Below are 15,716 nucleotides of genomic sequence, written 5' to 3'. Positions count from 1 at the left end.
ATGCAGCCACCCAGCTGGAACGCAGCCCTTGCCGGCTGCTGCGGGATCCCTCCGCGGGTCACATTCCAGGCTCCAAGGGGGAGGGGAGGGAATGGGGAAGGCCTCCAACCCCAGGAGATGGGGATTCCTGTTTCCCCAAAGTGCGGCAGTTCAGGGTATCCCCGAGGGGTGCTGAAGGAGGGGCTATCGAGAGTGCCTAGTTTTCTTACTGGTGAATCCAGAGATGGGGGAAGGGCAGGGTGATGGTTCCATTCCCCTCTCCCCAAGATAGAGGGTCTTCAACATAGGCAGGCACCTGAGGGATACCTGTTGGTCTGGGGGAGTGAGGAAATCCCAGAAGAGGTGGGGTGAAGGGGACCCTGCTGTGGTGGGAGAATCTAGGGGTGTATTCCCAGGATGGCCCACATTCCTAGAGATTCCGAACCAGAGCTTGATGATCTCATCGCTCCATGGAGGGGGTGGTGGAAAGAGCCTGGGCTGGGAAGTGGGAGACCTCTCCTCTCAATGAGGCTCTGGAATAGGCCCTGGTGACCTTGAGCAGATTCCTTTCACTTCTCTTGATCACCCTGGCTCCTACAGGAGCCCTGTCTATGAAATCAGGGGCCCTAGGTGACTTCTTGGGACCTTTACCGTTCTGGCTATCCATTTCCTGGATGAAGAGACTGAGGTCCAGGAAAGAGGGACTTGTCCAAGGTCATTTGCCTATGGTGGTTTGAGGTAGTAATGTAATCAAAATGACAATAAGAAAACGGTTAACTAAGTTCAGTTAGGCTCTTTGAGGATTTCTCAGAAGGTAGAATCTCTAGGACCTTCCAGCACTCTCCCTGCCCCAGCAGGGAGAAAGTCCTGACTGCCTACCTGTCTCATAGAATCTGCACTGAGGGGGCAGGACTGGGGCTCTTCATCTGTCCTCTGATGGTCGCTCCGATCTGATGGTTTCCTAGGAACTAACTGTGGGCCCAGACTTGTGACCATTTGTGATGGAGGAGAGAGAAGATAAGAAGGCTGTGTTTATAGTCTCTTGCCTACTGGCCCTTGAGGAAGTGGCCTGGGGCTTCCAGCAACACTTGTGAGCTTCTAGCTCCTGCTGAAACTCATGGCTCAACTCAGGCTTTAAGGCGTTCTGAAAAAAATTAGAAAGCAATGTCAAGACAACACAGAAATTAAGTGTGGGGGCTAGGAAATATTCTAGGCTATCTATCAAAAGCCTTCTGGGTTGGGGTCAGCTTTAGAAAACTGAGGAGATGGCTGGGCGCGGTGGCTCAAGCCTGTAATCCCAGCACTTTGGGAGGCCGAGACGGGCGGATCACGAGGTCAGGAGATGGAGACCATCCTGGTTAAGCTGGTGAAACCCCGTCTCTACTAAAAAATACAAAAAACTAGCCAGGCGAGGTGGTGGGCGCCTGTAATCCCAGCTACTCGGGAGGCTGAGGCAGGAGAATGGCGTAAACCCGGGACGCGGAGCTTGCAGTGAGCCAAGATCTGGCCACTGCACTCCAGCCCGGGGGACAGAGCGAGACTTCGTCTCAAAAAAAAAAAAAAAAAAAAGAAAAGAAAACTGAGGAGATGGTCCTAATTGGTATTTGAAGTAACCACAGGATTGAAATTAGTCCTAAATTGTTGGTTAAATGAGATAACCAGGGATTTGTTTCAGCTGTGGGGTATGGTTGTGAGCAAAGGCATGGAGTTGAGGTCAGGTGAGGTGGCTCATGCCTGTAATCCCAGCATTTTGGGAGGCTGAGGTGGGAGGATCACTTGAACCCAGGAGTTCGAGAGTAGCTTGGGGCAACATGACGAGACCCCCCCCCCATTTCTACAAGAAATAAAACATTATCTGGGCATGGTGGCACATGTGCCTTTGGTCCCAGTAGTTTGAGAGGCTGAGGTGAGGGGATTATGTGAGCCTGGGAGGTCAAAGCTTCAGTGAACCGATCGTGCCACTGCACTCCTGTCTGGGTGACAGAGTGAGACCCTGTCTCAAAAAAAAAAAAAAAAAAAAAAGAATGGGCTGGATGCTCACACCTGTAATCCCAGCACTTTAGGAGGTTGAGGTGGGTGGATCACCTGAGGTCAGGAGTTTGAGACCAGCCCAGCCAATATGGTGAAACCCTGTCTCTACTAAAAATACAAAAACTAGCCAGGCATGGTGGCAGGCACCTGTAATCTCAGCTACTTGGGAGGCTGAGGCAGGAGAATCGCTTGAACCCAGGAGGTGAAGGTTGCAGCGAGCCGAGATTGTGCCACTGCACTCCAGCCTGAGTGACAAGAACACGACTCCATTTAAAAAACAAAAAACAAATGGAGTTGAGACTGAACATGGAGGTGGGAGGGAAAAGTAGCCGAGGGTCCTTTTCTTGAGGTTCCATTGGGAATGTAGACCTCAGTACCTTTGGTTTTACTTGTGCTGAGGATCCTAAGTCATCCTCGGCGTCAGCCTCTGCTGTGACAGGCCCAGATGGGGACTGGAGCTTGAGTATAAGTACTCAAGTGCCAGTATAAGTAATCATTTCATTAGTCTGTGAGAGAAGGAGGGAGAGAGTACAAGGCAGGGAGAGAGGTCTGGAGTCTGCAGGCCATAGGGAGCCAGTGAAGGTGTTTGAGCAAGGGGGAGGAGTCTACAAAAATGGGGTGTTAGGAAGATGGCTCTAGGGTGGGGGCAGGTGCAGGCAGGACAGGTTGAGGGGTGGGGTGGTGAGAGTGGAGGCTGAGAGACTGTTGCAGTAATCCAGGGGAGAGGTGATGAGGTGAGGGCTGGGGACAGGGTGCAGGCTGTGGGAGTGGAGAGGAGTGGCAGCTACAGAGAGAGACTTGGAGGAAGTGACTGAATTGATAAGACCTGGGATTAACCAGATGTTGAGAGTAAGGGCCAGAGGGAGCTGTGCTTGAGGCTGCTTGGCTGGGAGATGGTAGCAAAGATAAAAATAAGGCCCTATGCTGTCCCTTTACATCAGTTAGTTCATTTGTCCTTTGTCCTCCAACAGTCCCACAAGCGACAGGCTATTCTCCCATTTTAGAGATGAGGAGGCTGGAGTTCAGAGAAGTGAAGTCACTTTCTCAAGGCCACAGCAAGGAGATGGCTGAATCTGGATTCAAACTCAAGCCTGTCACATTACAAAGCCTGTGCCCTTCATCCGTTTAGGAATAGAAGGGTGTCATCTTATGATGGAGGTGCCTGCGCGTCCTCTGGGCAGAGAAAGCCTGCAGCCCCCAGGGATTTGGACTATGTAGAGAGGACTAGTGGAGGAAGCACTGTGGGGAGGGTTATGGGTTGAGGACTAAGCATTAAAGCCTCCAAGCGCTTAGAGAGGGAGCAAGTGGGAAGGGGAAATCAAGACTCAAGGAAGGGTTGATCCCTCGGATCAAATGCCCTTGGAAGGTAGAGAAGGGTGAAGGTGTATGAGGTGAGGCCTCCTGACTGCTGGAAAGACACTGTAACCTGCCAGGAGTGTTTGGTCTTGGCATTCAGGGATCCACCCAACTCTCCCCTCCAAAGGCTAGCTGGGCACTTGGTTCTGGGCGGGTTGGGGAATAGTGGTGGGTGTGAATTGGTAGCCTAGGAAGACCTGCCCTCTTCCTGTTCCCACGCATTGCACGGTCAAGCTTACACACGTGGCACTCCTTCTGGTTGGATTTATTGTTCCCATCGTGCACATGGGGAGACTGAGTGAAGGGACTGCTGGAGTCAGAACATCTGGAACTCTTTTCATCCCTCCCCTTGCCTGTAGACCTGGAGGTTTAACTTCTTGGAGTCTGGGGTCTTTGGTAGGTTCCACAGCTGGAGAAGGCTCCCTCCTCCATTCCCCCCATGTCTCCTCCCCTTTCTTGTGGGGAGACTTGTGACCAACTGCTTGGGTGACTTGCTTGTGGGAGCCCTGGGCTTCCAGATAAGAGGCTGGTCCAGCTCTCTTTGATCTGAGGGATCTGAGATAAGCAGAATCTCCTTGCTGCCCCAGGCCCCAACTCAAAGCAGGGAACCACTGACCCCCCATCCTTCTAGGGGCAGAGTCATCCATGGTGAGAGCTCTTTGGAGATCATCTCTCCAACCCCCACCACATCTCAGATGAAGAAACTGAGGCCCAGAAAAGCACAGTGCCTGGCTCAGGATCATGTTGCAATTAAGGGGAAATGCAAGCTCCAACCTGGGACTCCTCACTTCAGGGCAGTGAGATCTGGTCTGGGCCTGGAATTCCCTTCCCTCCCAAACTGAGGGGTTAGGGCTGCCAGATGGAGGGGTATCACTGAGGAGAGATAGGGAGCTGATGTCAAGTGTTCCTTATCAGACCTTATCTTAATGGCCCTTAACCCTACTTGAGATTTGAAGAGAGCTAGAGTAGAGGGGAGAGGAGGCTGCTGGTGGCATGGGAAGAACATGAGTCAGAGTTGGGCTCACATCCTGCCTTTGCCATTACTGGCAGTGTGACCTTGGGCAAGTCTCTGACCCTTGGGGTCAGGGTTTACACTAGATTGTGTGGCTTTCTTTAAGGTTCCCAGGCACTCTGTGAGGTGGGTATTAGTCCCACATTACAGATGAGGGGACTGAGGCCCAGAGAGGCCAATTCATTCATCCAAGGCCTGGAATCCAGACCTCCTGATTCCCGCTCTTTCTTCTCCCTACTCTGTGGTGGCTGCCTCTGGCATCCATAAGATGGGGATAATCATGCCTTGAAGGAACTAAGGAAAGGGCTATGGAAAGTTAGAATTGTGCCTTGGCTGAAAGGGATTATTATGTCATTGCTGGGAGCAAATACTAGCCCAGAAACTCATTAGGACATTTATTAATATTATTGTAGCTAATTCCTCCGTGCACTACTGCCTGTTCCCCCAGGGCACCCCGTGGGATGGGCTCCTCGCCTCCCTGCTCTGGGCACTCCCTGCCCCCCATTATTTACCTTAGAACCGGCCTGTCAGCTCTGTCCCTGCTGGGGTGGGGCTGGACACCAAGGGAAGGAAGGAGGGGGATTCCCGCACAGGTGGGGTACAGTGCCCCCACTTTCTTTGGGCAGGGATTGAGGTCGTGCCCCCACCCCTCAACCTCCCTTACCCATTAACTTTCTCAGACTTAGGATCACTAAGGTTGTTGGAGTGAGACCCAGGTTCAACCACTCCCTGGTTGGATGACCTTGAGCAAGTTAGTCACTTTCCCTTGAGCCTCCTGGTGCTCATTTGTAAAAAGAAACTACTGCCTTTTAACTTTCTTGTTAGGTGTTCTGCGATACAGTAGAAGAGAAAGTGTTTTGAGAACCATAAAGTGCCTCCACCTGAAAGTTTGTTATGCTCGTTTTCCTTTGTCTTGCCTCTTTGGGAATAAAATCTACAAACATTCTGGTTTCTGCTTCTGCTTCTAGAATGTGTAACGGCGGGGGGGCAGGGGCCCTTCATTTGTCCACCTGTACAGTGAGGGGTTGAGGCTAGGGGCCTCTGAACACCCAGGATTCTGGCTCATGGGCTGGCCAGGGACAGTTCGGACAGGAGTAGGGAGTTGGGGGCTGGGTTGGCTTTGGAGGGTTCAGCCTCCTGAGCAAGGCCACCTGGACAGCTGTGCCCTCCCCCCTCATTCCTCTCCCCTGAGTCAGGCCTGCCTGGCTGTGGGCGCGCCACCACCCCCGCCCCTTGCTCTGGAATGGGGCAGGTTGAGGCCTCACCCCATGGAGGATGTTGCCAAGAAAGTGTGTGCGCATGTGCATGGCCTTGGGAGGCAGGGGCTCCCTCCCCATTCTGCCCTTTCCCCAGGCTTTGGAAAGCCCCTGAGTAGGGGCTACACACACCTGTTTTTCTGTACACACAGCCCCTTGGCAGGCCGTGTGTGGGTCTGTGCAGTCGCTCACGGGTGAGGAAGGCAGGGACTAGGGTGGCTTAGGTGTGCTTTATGGGTGTTTATTATTGTTTGTTTGAGATGGAGTCTTACTCTGTCACCCAGGCTGGAGTGCAATGGCGTGGTCTTGGCTCACTGTAACCTTCGCCTCCCGGGTTCAAGCAATTCTCCCGCCTCAGCCTCCTGAGTAGCTGGGATTTCAGGAGCTTGACACCACACCTGGCTAATTTTTGTATTTTTAGTAGAGTCGGGGTTTCACTATGTTGGTCAGGCTGGTCTTGAACTCCTAACCTCGTGATCCGCCCGCCTTGGCCTCCCAAAGTGCTGGAATTACAGGTGTGAGCCACGGTGCCCGGCCATGTGGGTGTGGTTTTGAGAGTGCCCACCTGTGCAGGGCACCCAGCTAATTTTTTTTTTTTTTAAAGATGGAGTCTTGCTCTGTCACCTAGGCTGGAGTGCAGTGGCATGATCTAAGCTCACTGCAACCTCTGCCTCCCGGGTTCAGTGGGACGCTGCCTGCTGCCCGAGTCTCTGCCCTGGTAAACTGTCTGAGTTGAGGAGCCCGCAAGTGTGCTTCCCGGTGTGCCCTGTGTGCTGGGGACGTGGCCACCAGAAGCAGTGTCTTCTCAGATCCAGGAAGCCTCCTCCCCCAGGCAGGTTGGGGATGGAGGTGCGGTATGGGGTGCTTCCCTCATGGCCTCAGCCCTAGGCTGCACCTCTGGATTGCCAGGGCAGAAAGCCCTGGAACAAGGACTCTAAGTGTGGCTGTGGGCAAGGTCTTTCCACTCTCTGGACCTCAGTTTCTTTGTGAAGTACCCTTCCCAGTCACCTGAGACTCAGGTTGTTGAGCCCCTCCCCAACCAAGCCACAGGTGTATAGATCTGGGGTGACTCCGAGAGGCTGCGGGCTCTGACTTGGGTGGGAAGGGGGAGGGGTGTTGCTGGGGCAACCAGATGTTATCGAATGTAAGCCCTTGGATTTCTGGGAATTTGCAGCTGTGGCCCTGACTGCCAGCTGTGGGCTTGGGACCTTGAAGAGCTGATGTTCCTCTATCCCTGTCTTGACAGGAACTCAGCCCTTAGTTTCCCTGCTTAGAGGGTAGCTGAGGATGACTGTCCGGTGTGGTGAAAGGCTCCAGTTTTAGAGCCAGCCAGAGTTTGGGAAGTCACCTAGCTCTCTGAGCCTCATAGGCCCATGATCAATTACTAGGAAAGTACCTTCCAGTACCTGCCTCGAAGAACTTTTGTAAGACCCATGAGGACAGAGACTGCATTTTGCCTTTCACCAGGACCTGGCATGGTGCCTGGCATGAATTAATCACCCTGCAAATGTCGGTCTACTGGTCTTTTCTGTTTGTGTGAGACTGATAAGAAGGGTGGGTGGGTGGGTGGGTGGATCTGGCCTAAGAGGGGAATAGTGGGGACAGTAGGTGGTCAAGAAACCTCCAATTTGTAGCGTCCCATGACCCTTTTTCAGAGGGGAGATCAGGTTTGTAGCTGGCACAGTGCACAGAACATGACTTTTGGATTCAAGTTGTTCTGAGAATACTGATTTGCCATTTATACCGTGGAGGCCAGAGAGGGCAGCTTTATAATGCTTGCTCCCTCTGGTCTCCATTCCCTCTTCTATAAAATAGGAATAAAAGTGCCTACTTCTTAGGATTGTTGTTTAGATCTCATTGATTTGTTGATGTGACGATTCAGCTCCACAAATGTTTGTTCTCTGGAGAGTAAGACCTCAGCTTGTACTTGAGTAGTCTCAGAGGCCAGTGCTAGGGTGGCAGCAAATGGGGAAGGGACTGCAGGGGGGTTGTGTTGCTTGGGAGCCTCTGTGAATTTTTAGTTCCCTAGAGACTCAGAGAGAAAGGTGCTATGACAGAGGGGTGTCCTTAGGCACGGCTGGTGGGATACTGCACAGATACATATATATAGTTCACAGATTCTCTTTCACAGTCTCTGCTGTGCTTTTTAGAGTTACCAGGGGAATCTTTTTTTTTTTTTTAAGTTTTATTTTTATATATTTACTTTTTTTTTAGAGACAGGGACTTACTCTGTTGCCCAGGCTGTAGTGCAGTGGCACAATTATAGCTCACTGTAACCTCGAACTCCTGGGCTTAAGCCCAGCCTCCCAGGAAACCTTTTTTGTTTTTTTTTTTTGAGATGAAATTTTTTTGCTGTCTTGCCCAGGCTGGAGTTCAATGGCTGTGATCTTGGCTCACTGCAATCTCTGCCTCCTGGATTCAAGAGATTCTCCTGCCTCAGCCTCTCGAGTAGCTGGGATTACAGGCGCCTGCCACCACACCTGGCTAATTTTTTTTTCCCCCCAAAATGGGAGTCTTGCTCTGTCACCCAGGTTGAGTGCAGTGGCATGATCTCAGCTTACTGCAACCTCCGCCTCCTGGGTTCAAGCAATTCTCCTGCCTCAGCCTCCTGAGTAGCTAGGATTACAGGTGCCCGCCACTGCGCCTGGCTAATTTTTGTATTTTTAGTAGGGATGGGGTTTCACCACGTTGACCAGGCTGGTCTCAAACTCCTGACCTCGTGATCCACCCACCTTGGCCTCCCAAAGTGCTGGGATTACAGGCGTGAGCTACCACACCCGGCCTTTGTGTACTTTTTTTAGTGGAGATGAGGTTTCACTGTGTTGGCCAGGCTGGTCTGGAACTCGAGCTCTTTTTTTTTTTTTTGAGATGGAGTTTCACTCTTCTTGCCCAGGCTGGAGTGCAATGGCGTGATCTTGGCTCACCGCAACCTCTACCTCCTGGGTTCAAGTGATTCTCCTGCCTCAGCCTCTCCAGTAGCTGAGATTATAGGCATGCGCCACCATGCCTGGCTAATTTTGTATTTTTAGTAGAGACAGAGTTACTCCATGTTGGTTGGGCTGGTCTCAAACTTCCAACCTCAAGTGATCCACCCACCTCGGCCTCCCAAAGCGCTGGGATTACAGGTGTGAGCCACCACGCCCGGCCCGGTCTCGAACTCTTGATCTCAGGTGATCTATCCGCCTCAGCCTCCCAAAGTGCTAGGATTACAGGTGTGAGCCACAGTGCTAGCCCAGAATATTGTTTTTTTTTTTTTTTTTTTGAGATGGAGTCTCACTCTGACCCAGGCTGGAGTGCAATGGCGTGATCTCAGCTTACTGCAACTTCTGCCTCCTGGGTTTAAGCAATTCTGTCCCCTCTGCCTCCTGAGTAGCTGAGACTATAGGTACACACCGCCACCACACCCAGCTCATTTTTGTGTTTTTAGTAGAGACGGGGTTTCACCATGTTGGTCAGGCTGGTCTTAAACTCCTGACCTCAAGTGATCCACCTGCCTCAGCCTCCCAAAGTGCTGGGTTACAGATGTGAGCCACCGTGCATGGCCGGAATGTTATTATTATTATTATTTTTTGAGACGGAGTCTCGCTCTGTCGCCCAGGCTGGAGTGCAGTGGCCGGATCTCAGCTCACTGCAAGCTCCACCTCCCGGGTTCACGCCATTCTCCTGCCTCAGCCTCCTGAGTAACTGGGACTACAGGCGCCTGCCACCACGCCCAGCTAGTTTTTTGTATTTTTTTAGTAGAGACGGGGTTTCACCGTGTTAGCCAGGATGGTCTCGATCTCCCAACCTCGTGATCCACCCGTCTCGGCCTCCCAAAGTGCTGGGACTACAGGCTTGAGCCGCTGCGCCTGGCCTGGAATATTTTTTTTTTTTTTGAGACGGAGTCTCACTCTGTCGCCCAGGCGGGAGTGCAGTGGCTGGATCTCAGCTCACTGCAAGCTCCGCCTCCCGGGTTTACGCCATTCTCCTGCCTCAGCCTCCCGAGTAGCTGGGACTACAGGCGCCCGCCGCCTCGTCCGGCTAGTTTTTTTTGTATTTTTTAGTAGAGACGGGGTTTCACCGTGTTAGCCAGGATGGTCTCGATCTCCTGACCTCGTGATCCGCCCGTCTCGGCCTCCCAAAGTGCTGGGATTACAGGCTTGAGCCACCGCGCCCGGCCCCGGAATATTTTTTAAGTGTCACTACCCAGCTGAAACCCTCAAGGCGTATGGGGCCTAGCCTTACCTGGCACCTGCTCTCCTCTGATTCTGTCTCCTACCATTCTTTCCATTGCTCAATCCTCCAGCCATACTGGCCTCCTCTGTCTTCCCTGAAACCCACCACTCCTGCCTCAAGGCCTTTCCACTTGCTGTAGCCTGTCTAGAAGACTGTCCCCCAGGTACCTGCCCTGACTGGCTCCTCTGTATGCAAGTCTCAGTTCCAATGTCCTTTTCTGTTTATTTTATTGTATTTATTTATTTTTGAGACAGAGTCTCACTCTTGCCCAGACTGTAGTGCAGTGGCGGGATCTCAGCTTACTGCAACCTCTGCCTCCTGGGTTCAAGTGATTCTCCTGCCTCAGCCTCCTGAGTAGCTGGAATTACAGGTGTGCACCACCACACCCGGCTAATTTTTTTGTCCTTTTAGTAGAGACAGGGTTTCACCATGTTGGCCAGGCTGGTCTCAAACTCCTGACCTCAGGTGATCTGCCCGCCTCGGCCTCCCACAGTGCTGGGATTACAGGCGTGAGCCACCGCGCCTGGCCAATTTTATTTTTTTTGTTGTTGTTGTTGAGAGGGAACCTCGCTCTGTCGCCCAGGCTCCATGGAGTGCAGTGGTGCGAGCTCAGCTCACTGCAAGCTCCGCCTCCCGGGTTCACACCATTCTCCTGTCTCAGCCTCCTGAGTAGCTGGGACTACAGGCGCCCACCACCACACCCGGCTAATATTTTTGTATTTTAGTAGAGACAGGGTTTCACCATATTAGCCAGGATAGTCTCGACCTCCTGACCTCGTGATCCGCCTGCCTCGGCCTCCCAAAGTGCTGGGATTACAGGCGTGAGCCACCATGCCCGGCCTGATTTTATTTTTTAAAGATGCCTGTCACCAAGGCTGGAGTGCAGTGGCTAGAACATGGCTCACTGCAGCCTCAACCTCCCAGGCTTAAGCAATCCTCCTGTCTTAGCCTCACAATAGCTGGGACCCCAGGTGTGTGTCACCATGCCTGGGTAATTTTCAAAGTTTTTTGTAGAGATGGGATCTTGCCTTGTTGCCCAGGTTGATCCTGAATTCCTGACCACAAGCCATCTTCCTGCCTCCCATAGTGCTGGGATTACAGGTGTGAGCCACTGTGCCCAGCCTATTCTTTTCTTAGAGGGACTTTTCTTGACTACCTAACTAAACTACTCTCCCCTCCGGCCCCACCAAACCTTCCTGTCACGGCTCTGGAGTCTTCACTTCCCAAAATTACATTGTTAGTTTACCTCATCCATGTATTCATCAAATATTTTTTGAAGTCAACTCATAACATGTTCCATGGCCGGGCGCAGTGGCTCAAGCCTGTAATCCCAGCACTTTGGGAGGCCGAGAGGGGCGGATCACAAGGTCAGAAGATCAAGACCATCCTGGCTAACACGGTGAAACCCCGTCTCTACTAAAAAATACAAAAAACTAGCCGGAAGAGGTGGCGGGCGCCTGTAGTCCCAGCTACTCGGGAGGCTGAGGCAGGAGAATGGCATAAACTCGGGAGGCGGAGCTTGCAGTGAGCTGAGATCCGGCCACTGCACTCCAGCCTGGGCGAGAGAGCGAGACTCCATCTCAAAAAAAAACCCAACAACAACAAAAAAAACATGTTCCAGGCACTGATTTTGACTCTGGGGATAAACTGGTGAGCAAGATAAAGTTCTTCTCCATTAACTATAGTCCCTAGTACTAGGTTAATACATGTTTGCTGATCAAATGAATGGATACAACCATCTTTTTTTTTTTTTTTTTCCTGAGATGGAGTCTCGCTCTGTCATTCAGGCTGGTGTGCAGTGGTGGGATCTTGGCTCACTGCAACTTCCAGCTCCCGGGTTCAAGAGATTCTCCTGCCTCAGCCTCCCGAGTAGCTGAGATTATAGGCATGCACCACCACACCAACCTAATTTTTAATTTTAATTTTAATAGAGACAAGGTTTCACCATGTTGGCCAGGCTGATCTCGAACTCCTGACCTCAAGTGATCTGCCCGCCTTGGCCTCCCAAAGTGCTGGGATTACAGGCGTGAGCCACAGCAATCTTAAAAAGAGGAGTTATTGGCCTTGTTTTCATATGAGGTCATGACTTGTGTGATGGAGCTGGATTTGAACCTGGACCTGACTTCCTTCCCAGTACTTCTCCACCTCACCTCCTTTTTTACTGCCTTCACTCATGGGCTGTTTCTTGGCTAATTCTGTTCTCCCTGCCTGGTGATCCAGGACAGAATCACTGACAGAGTGGGGCCAATGTGAAGAATTCCAGGCTAGGGGAGAAGGAGGTCTGCTTTGAAGTCGAGCCTCTGCAAGATTAAGTGTGATCTTGGAGAGTTCACTATGTTTCTTTTTTTTTTTTTTTTTTTTTTTTTTTTTTTTTTTTTTTTTGAGACAGAGTCTCGCTCTGTCGCCCGGGCTGGAGTGCAGTGGCCGGATCGCAGCTCACTGCAAGCTCCGCCTCCCGGGTTCACGCCATTCTCCTGCCTCAGCCTCCCGAGTAGCTGGGACTACAGGCGCCCACCACTGCGCCCGGCTAATTTTTTGTATTTTTTAGTAGAGACGGGGTTTCACCGTGTTAACCAGGATGGTCTCGATCTCCCGACCTCGTGATCCACCCGTCTCGGCCTCCCAAAGTGCTGGGATTACAGGCTTGAGCCACCGCGCCCGGCCTTTTTTTTTTTTTTTTGAGACGGAGTCTTGCTCTGTCGCCCAGGCTGGGGTGCAGTGGCCGGATCTCAGCTCACTGCAAGCTCCACCTCCCGGGTTTACGCCATTCTCCTGCCTCAGCCTCCTGAGTAGCTGGGACTACAGGCGCCTGCCACCTCGCCCGGCTAGTTTTTTGTATTTTTTAGTAGAGATGGGGTTTCACCGTGTTAGCCAGGATGGTCTCGATCTCCTGACCTCGTGATCCACCCGTCTCGGCCTCCCAAAGTGCTGGGATTACAGGCTTGAGCCACCACGACCGGCCATGTTTCTCTGGGCTTCTGATGTCACATTGCCAAAGTAGGAAGAAAGTCCTGTGGAAAGTGTGGGGCTGAACATATGTATGAGGGGCTGTACCTCCAGCCACTGTGGTTCTGCTCTGGGTATCTCCCTGGCTTCCCAGGACTGTGTCCTGGGACTGGCCCCTGCCCCTCTGGGGGCCTCTGCCCACAGCCTTGCCATCCCACTAGCAGCTCTGGGCTCCTGCCTGGCTGCTACAGGCTCTGAGCTCTTTCCCCAGGGAATTACTCTAGCCAGCCAGGAGGCTTACAGGTGGGCACTCTGCCAAGTCTAGTCTGGTGGCCCCTCCACCTACCATCTGGCAGCTGGGACCCCTGCCTTAACTCTGGACTTGGGGGCAGGATGAGTGATCCGCTACTGGATTGAGTATCTTCGTTCCTCCTAATCATACTCTACTGGAGCAGAACACCCACGGACTCCTGGCCGCAGTTTCCTTTCTGTGCCTCTGCACCCCGTTTGAGGGGCGGGGTCGGCAGATGGGCGGGATCAGTGGCGAAGGTGGGAGGAGGACCTGGAGAGCAGCCCCTCCCCCTCCTCTGCCTGGAGCCGGCGCTCTGCGGCTGGGCGGGAGGGCTCACATCCCCATAGTGCTGGGTTACAGTGAAGGCACGCCCCGCACTCTGCTCTGGAGACGCTGGGTGGGATAGGGAACATCCCGAGTGGCGCCCGCAGTCATGGTGGTGTTCGTGGGCCGCCACCTCCCGGCGCTCCTAGGGCTATTTAAGAAGAAGGGTGAGTGGGTGTGGCTTGGGGGGAGGGGAGGGATGCTCGATGCCTCCCTTTGCCAGACCCTTATGTAGAATGGGGGATCAAGACTGGGCAAGAGTAATGGGGTGGGGGCTGGGGGCTGATAATGAGGCCAGAATCTCCCGTCCGCCTGTGCTTTTGTCCAGCCGCTTTGTTGCTGCCTTTGTCTGGGCCCTGCTTGTGGCTTGGGAGGATGGATCCAGGTGTCTCTGACCTTGAAGCCTGCAGCCCTCCCGGGAGATTTGCCTCCCTGCCGGGGTACCCACACTTTACTGGGTACAGCCTCCCAGTCAAGATGTACTAGCCTTTCTAGTGTGCCGGGGAGGACGGGACGTGGACAGCCCAGAAGAGAGGAGAGTAGTACCACTGCAAGTTGGGGAGCCTGCTCAGTGAAATCTTGTTTAGAGGCCTGGGAATGGAGAAGTTTTGGAGGGAGGGGCCTGTTCCTCCTTCCTTCTCCTAGGAATTGGGCTTTCAGTCCTGGATTAAGACATAGAGATCAGAGTTTATTGGACTTTTGAGGGTTGGGGGCCCCCAGTCTGAGTGTGATCCATGAGTCCCCTCTGGAAACCTGGAGTTGAGTCCAGGGTCTGTCTGACTCCTATTGCTGGGTGACCTTAGGCAAGGCCTTGCCCCTTTGAACCACTTCCCCGCTGGCAAAATCTGGGGATCTAGGACACTGCTCTGGTCAGATCTGTTGGGGGCCTCCTAGCTCTGACCTGTGGGATTCCTGCAGACTCCCTGGGGCAGGAGCTGTGGCTGTTGACGAATGGGCTGAGGGAGGAGGAAAGGCAGGTTTCTGAACTGAGGACCCTGCTCCTGGGGCATGGCCCTTTAAAGGGCTTGTTTTGTTCCTGTCGCTTTATAAGGTGCTACCAAGGTCACATGACCCTTCCAGTGTTTTTGCTTATGTTGTGGGTTTCATTTAAAGGGGGGCTGGGGCTGCAAAGTGCTGACACAGCCCCCCATCCCCAGGATTAGATGGCCAGCCCCTCCACAGGCGGGGCTTGTAACAGGATCCTTTGTAATGGATCTCTGGCTCCTCTGCAGCAGGGGCCAGGGCCAGGGCCAGGGCCTCCAGGAGAGGGGGATACCTGGGACTATTTCCCCAAGAGAGACTGGAGCTCCCTTGGGCGGGTGGAGGGGCCTGGGTCTTTCTTCTCCCCTCCCCTGCCCATCTTTCCACTAAGGGGCAGACACATGGGTGAGTAGGGGACCCAGGAAGTTATCTCCCTGGTCTGCATCCCCCCTAGGATTTTCTGGGAATCTGGTTGTAACTCATGCCAGCTCTCCTTCCTGATTTCCCATGGTGTCTTCTTCCTGGACCTGGGTCAAGCGGTGGCATGAAAAGGGTGGTTTGTTTTCCTGTGAAGTGGGGTTTTGGGTATGGAGGCGAGAGCAATGTATTTGCTATGGGCTATGTGTATACTCGGGATGTCTTTTGTGGGGCCCTGAGTGATGTGTGAGTACACAGTCGTGTATATACTTGGTTACTGTTTGTGTATATACAGAGCAGGGACTGTGGGTGTTGTGTTTACGTGTGGGCTGGGTGTGCTCAGTGTGCGTACCTACGTGTGTTTATACTCAGATGCCCTTTGTTTATATACATGAACGATGTCTGTGGGTGCTGTGTACATACACAGTAGACCTGTGTACCTGTGTGCCCTGTGTGTGGTGCCTTATATGGGGCCCTTTGTGTGGTATGATGGGTACTTAGATTTATGTACACTTGGGTGTAGTTTGTGTATATGGGGGCTGTGTGTGTTGAGTGTTTACTGCAGAACTGTGGGTTATGTGTCCAGACTGGGGGAAGGGGGCATTGCTTGTATATGCAAGGGCTGTGTGCAGTCTTGGGACCGTGGGTGCCCTTGCCATGGTACCTGTGCACCTGCAGGGCCCAGATGCCTTTGCCTCATTTCCCTTCCTCCTCCCTCCCACTAGGCTCTGCCAAGGCTGAGAATGACAAACGTCTAAGTGTAGGGCCCGGCCAGGGGCCAGGGTCTGCAGTGGATGAGCACCAGGACAACGTCTTCTTCCCCAGTGGGCGACCCCCGCACCTGGAAGAGCTGCACACTCAGGCCCAGGAGGGGCTCCGCTCCCTACAACACCAAGGTAACCTTCCT

At 52.9% G+C, this 15,716-nt stretch overlaps 1 protein-coding gene across 3 annotated transcripts in view; it reads left to right on the top strand.

Moving 5' to 3' along the window:
* NHSL3 (NHS like 3) overlaps nt 1-15,716 on the top strand; it is a 36,152-nt gene that overhangs the window by 13,688 nt on the left and 6,748 nt on the right. For 2 of the 3 annotated variants that reach the window (XM_028836394.2, XM_077964370.1), the window contains exon 2: nt 15,535-15,705. In XM_028836394.2, the coding sequence (XP_028692227.1) occupies nt 15,535-15,705 (171 nt within the window). Of the gene's footprint in view, nt 1-13,505; nt 13,579-15,534; nt 15,706-15,716 lie in introns of those variants that run through there. The other variant, XM_015134542.2, reaches the window with a different exon arrangement.

Source organism: Macaca mulatta, chromosome 1 (assembly GCF_049350105.2).
Source record: "Macaca mulatta isolate MMU2019108-1 chromosome 1, T2T-MMU8v2.0, whole genome shotgun sequence".
NCBI lineage: Eukaryota > Metazoa > Chordata > Mammalia > Primates > Cercopithecidae > Macaca > Macaca mulatta.
The sequence above is the reverse complement of the archived record's forward strand: the minus strand, read 5'-3'. Positions and strand labels throughout refer to the sequence as shown.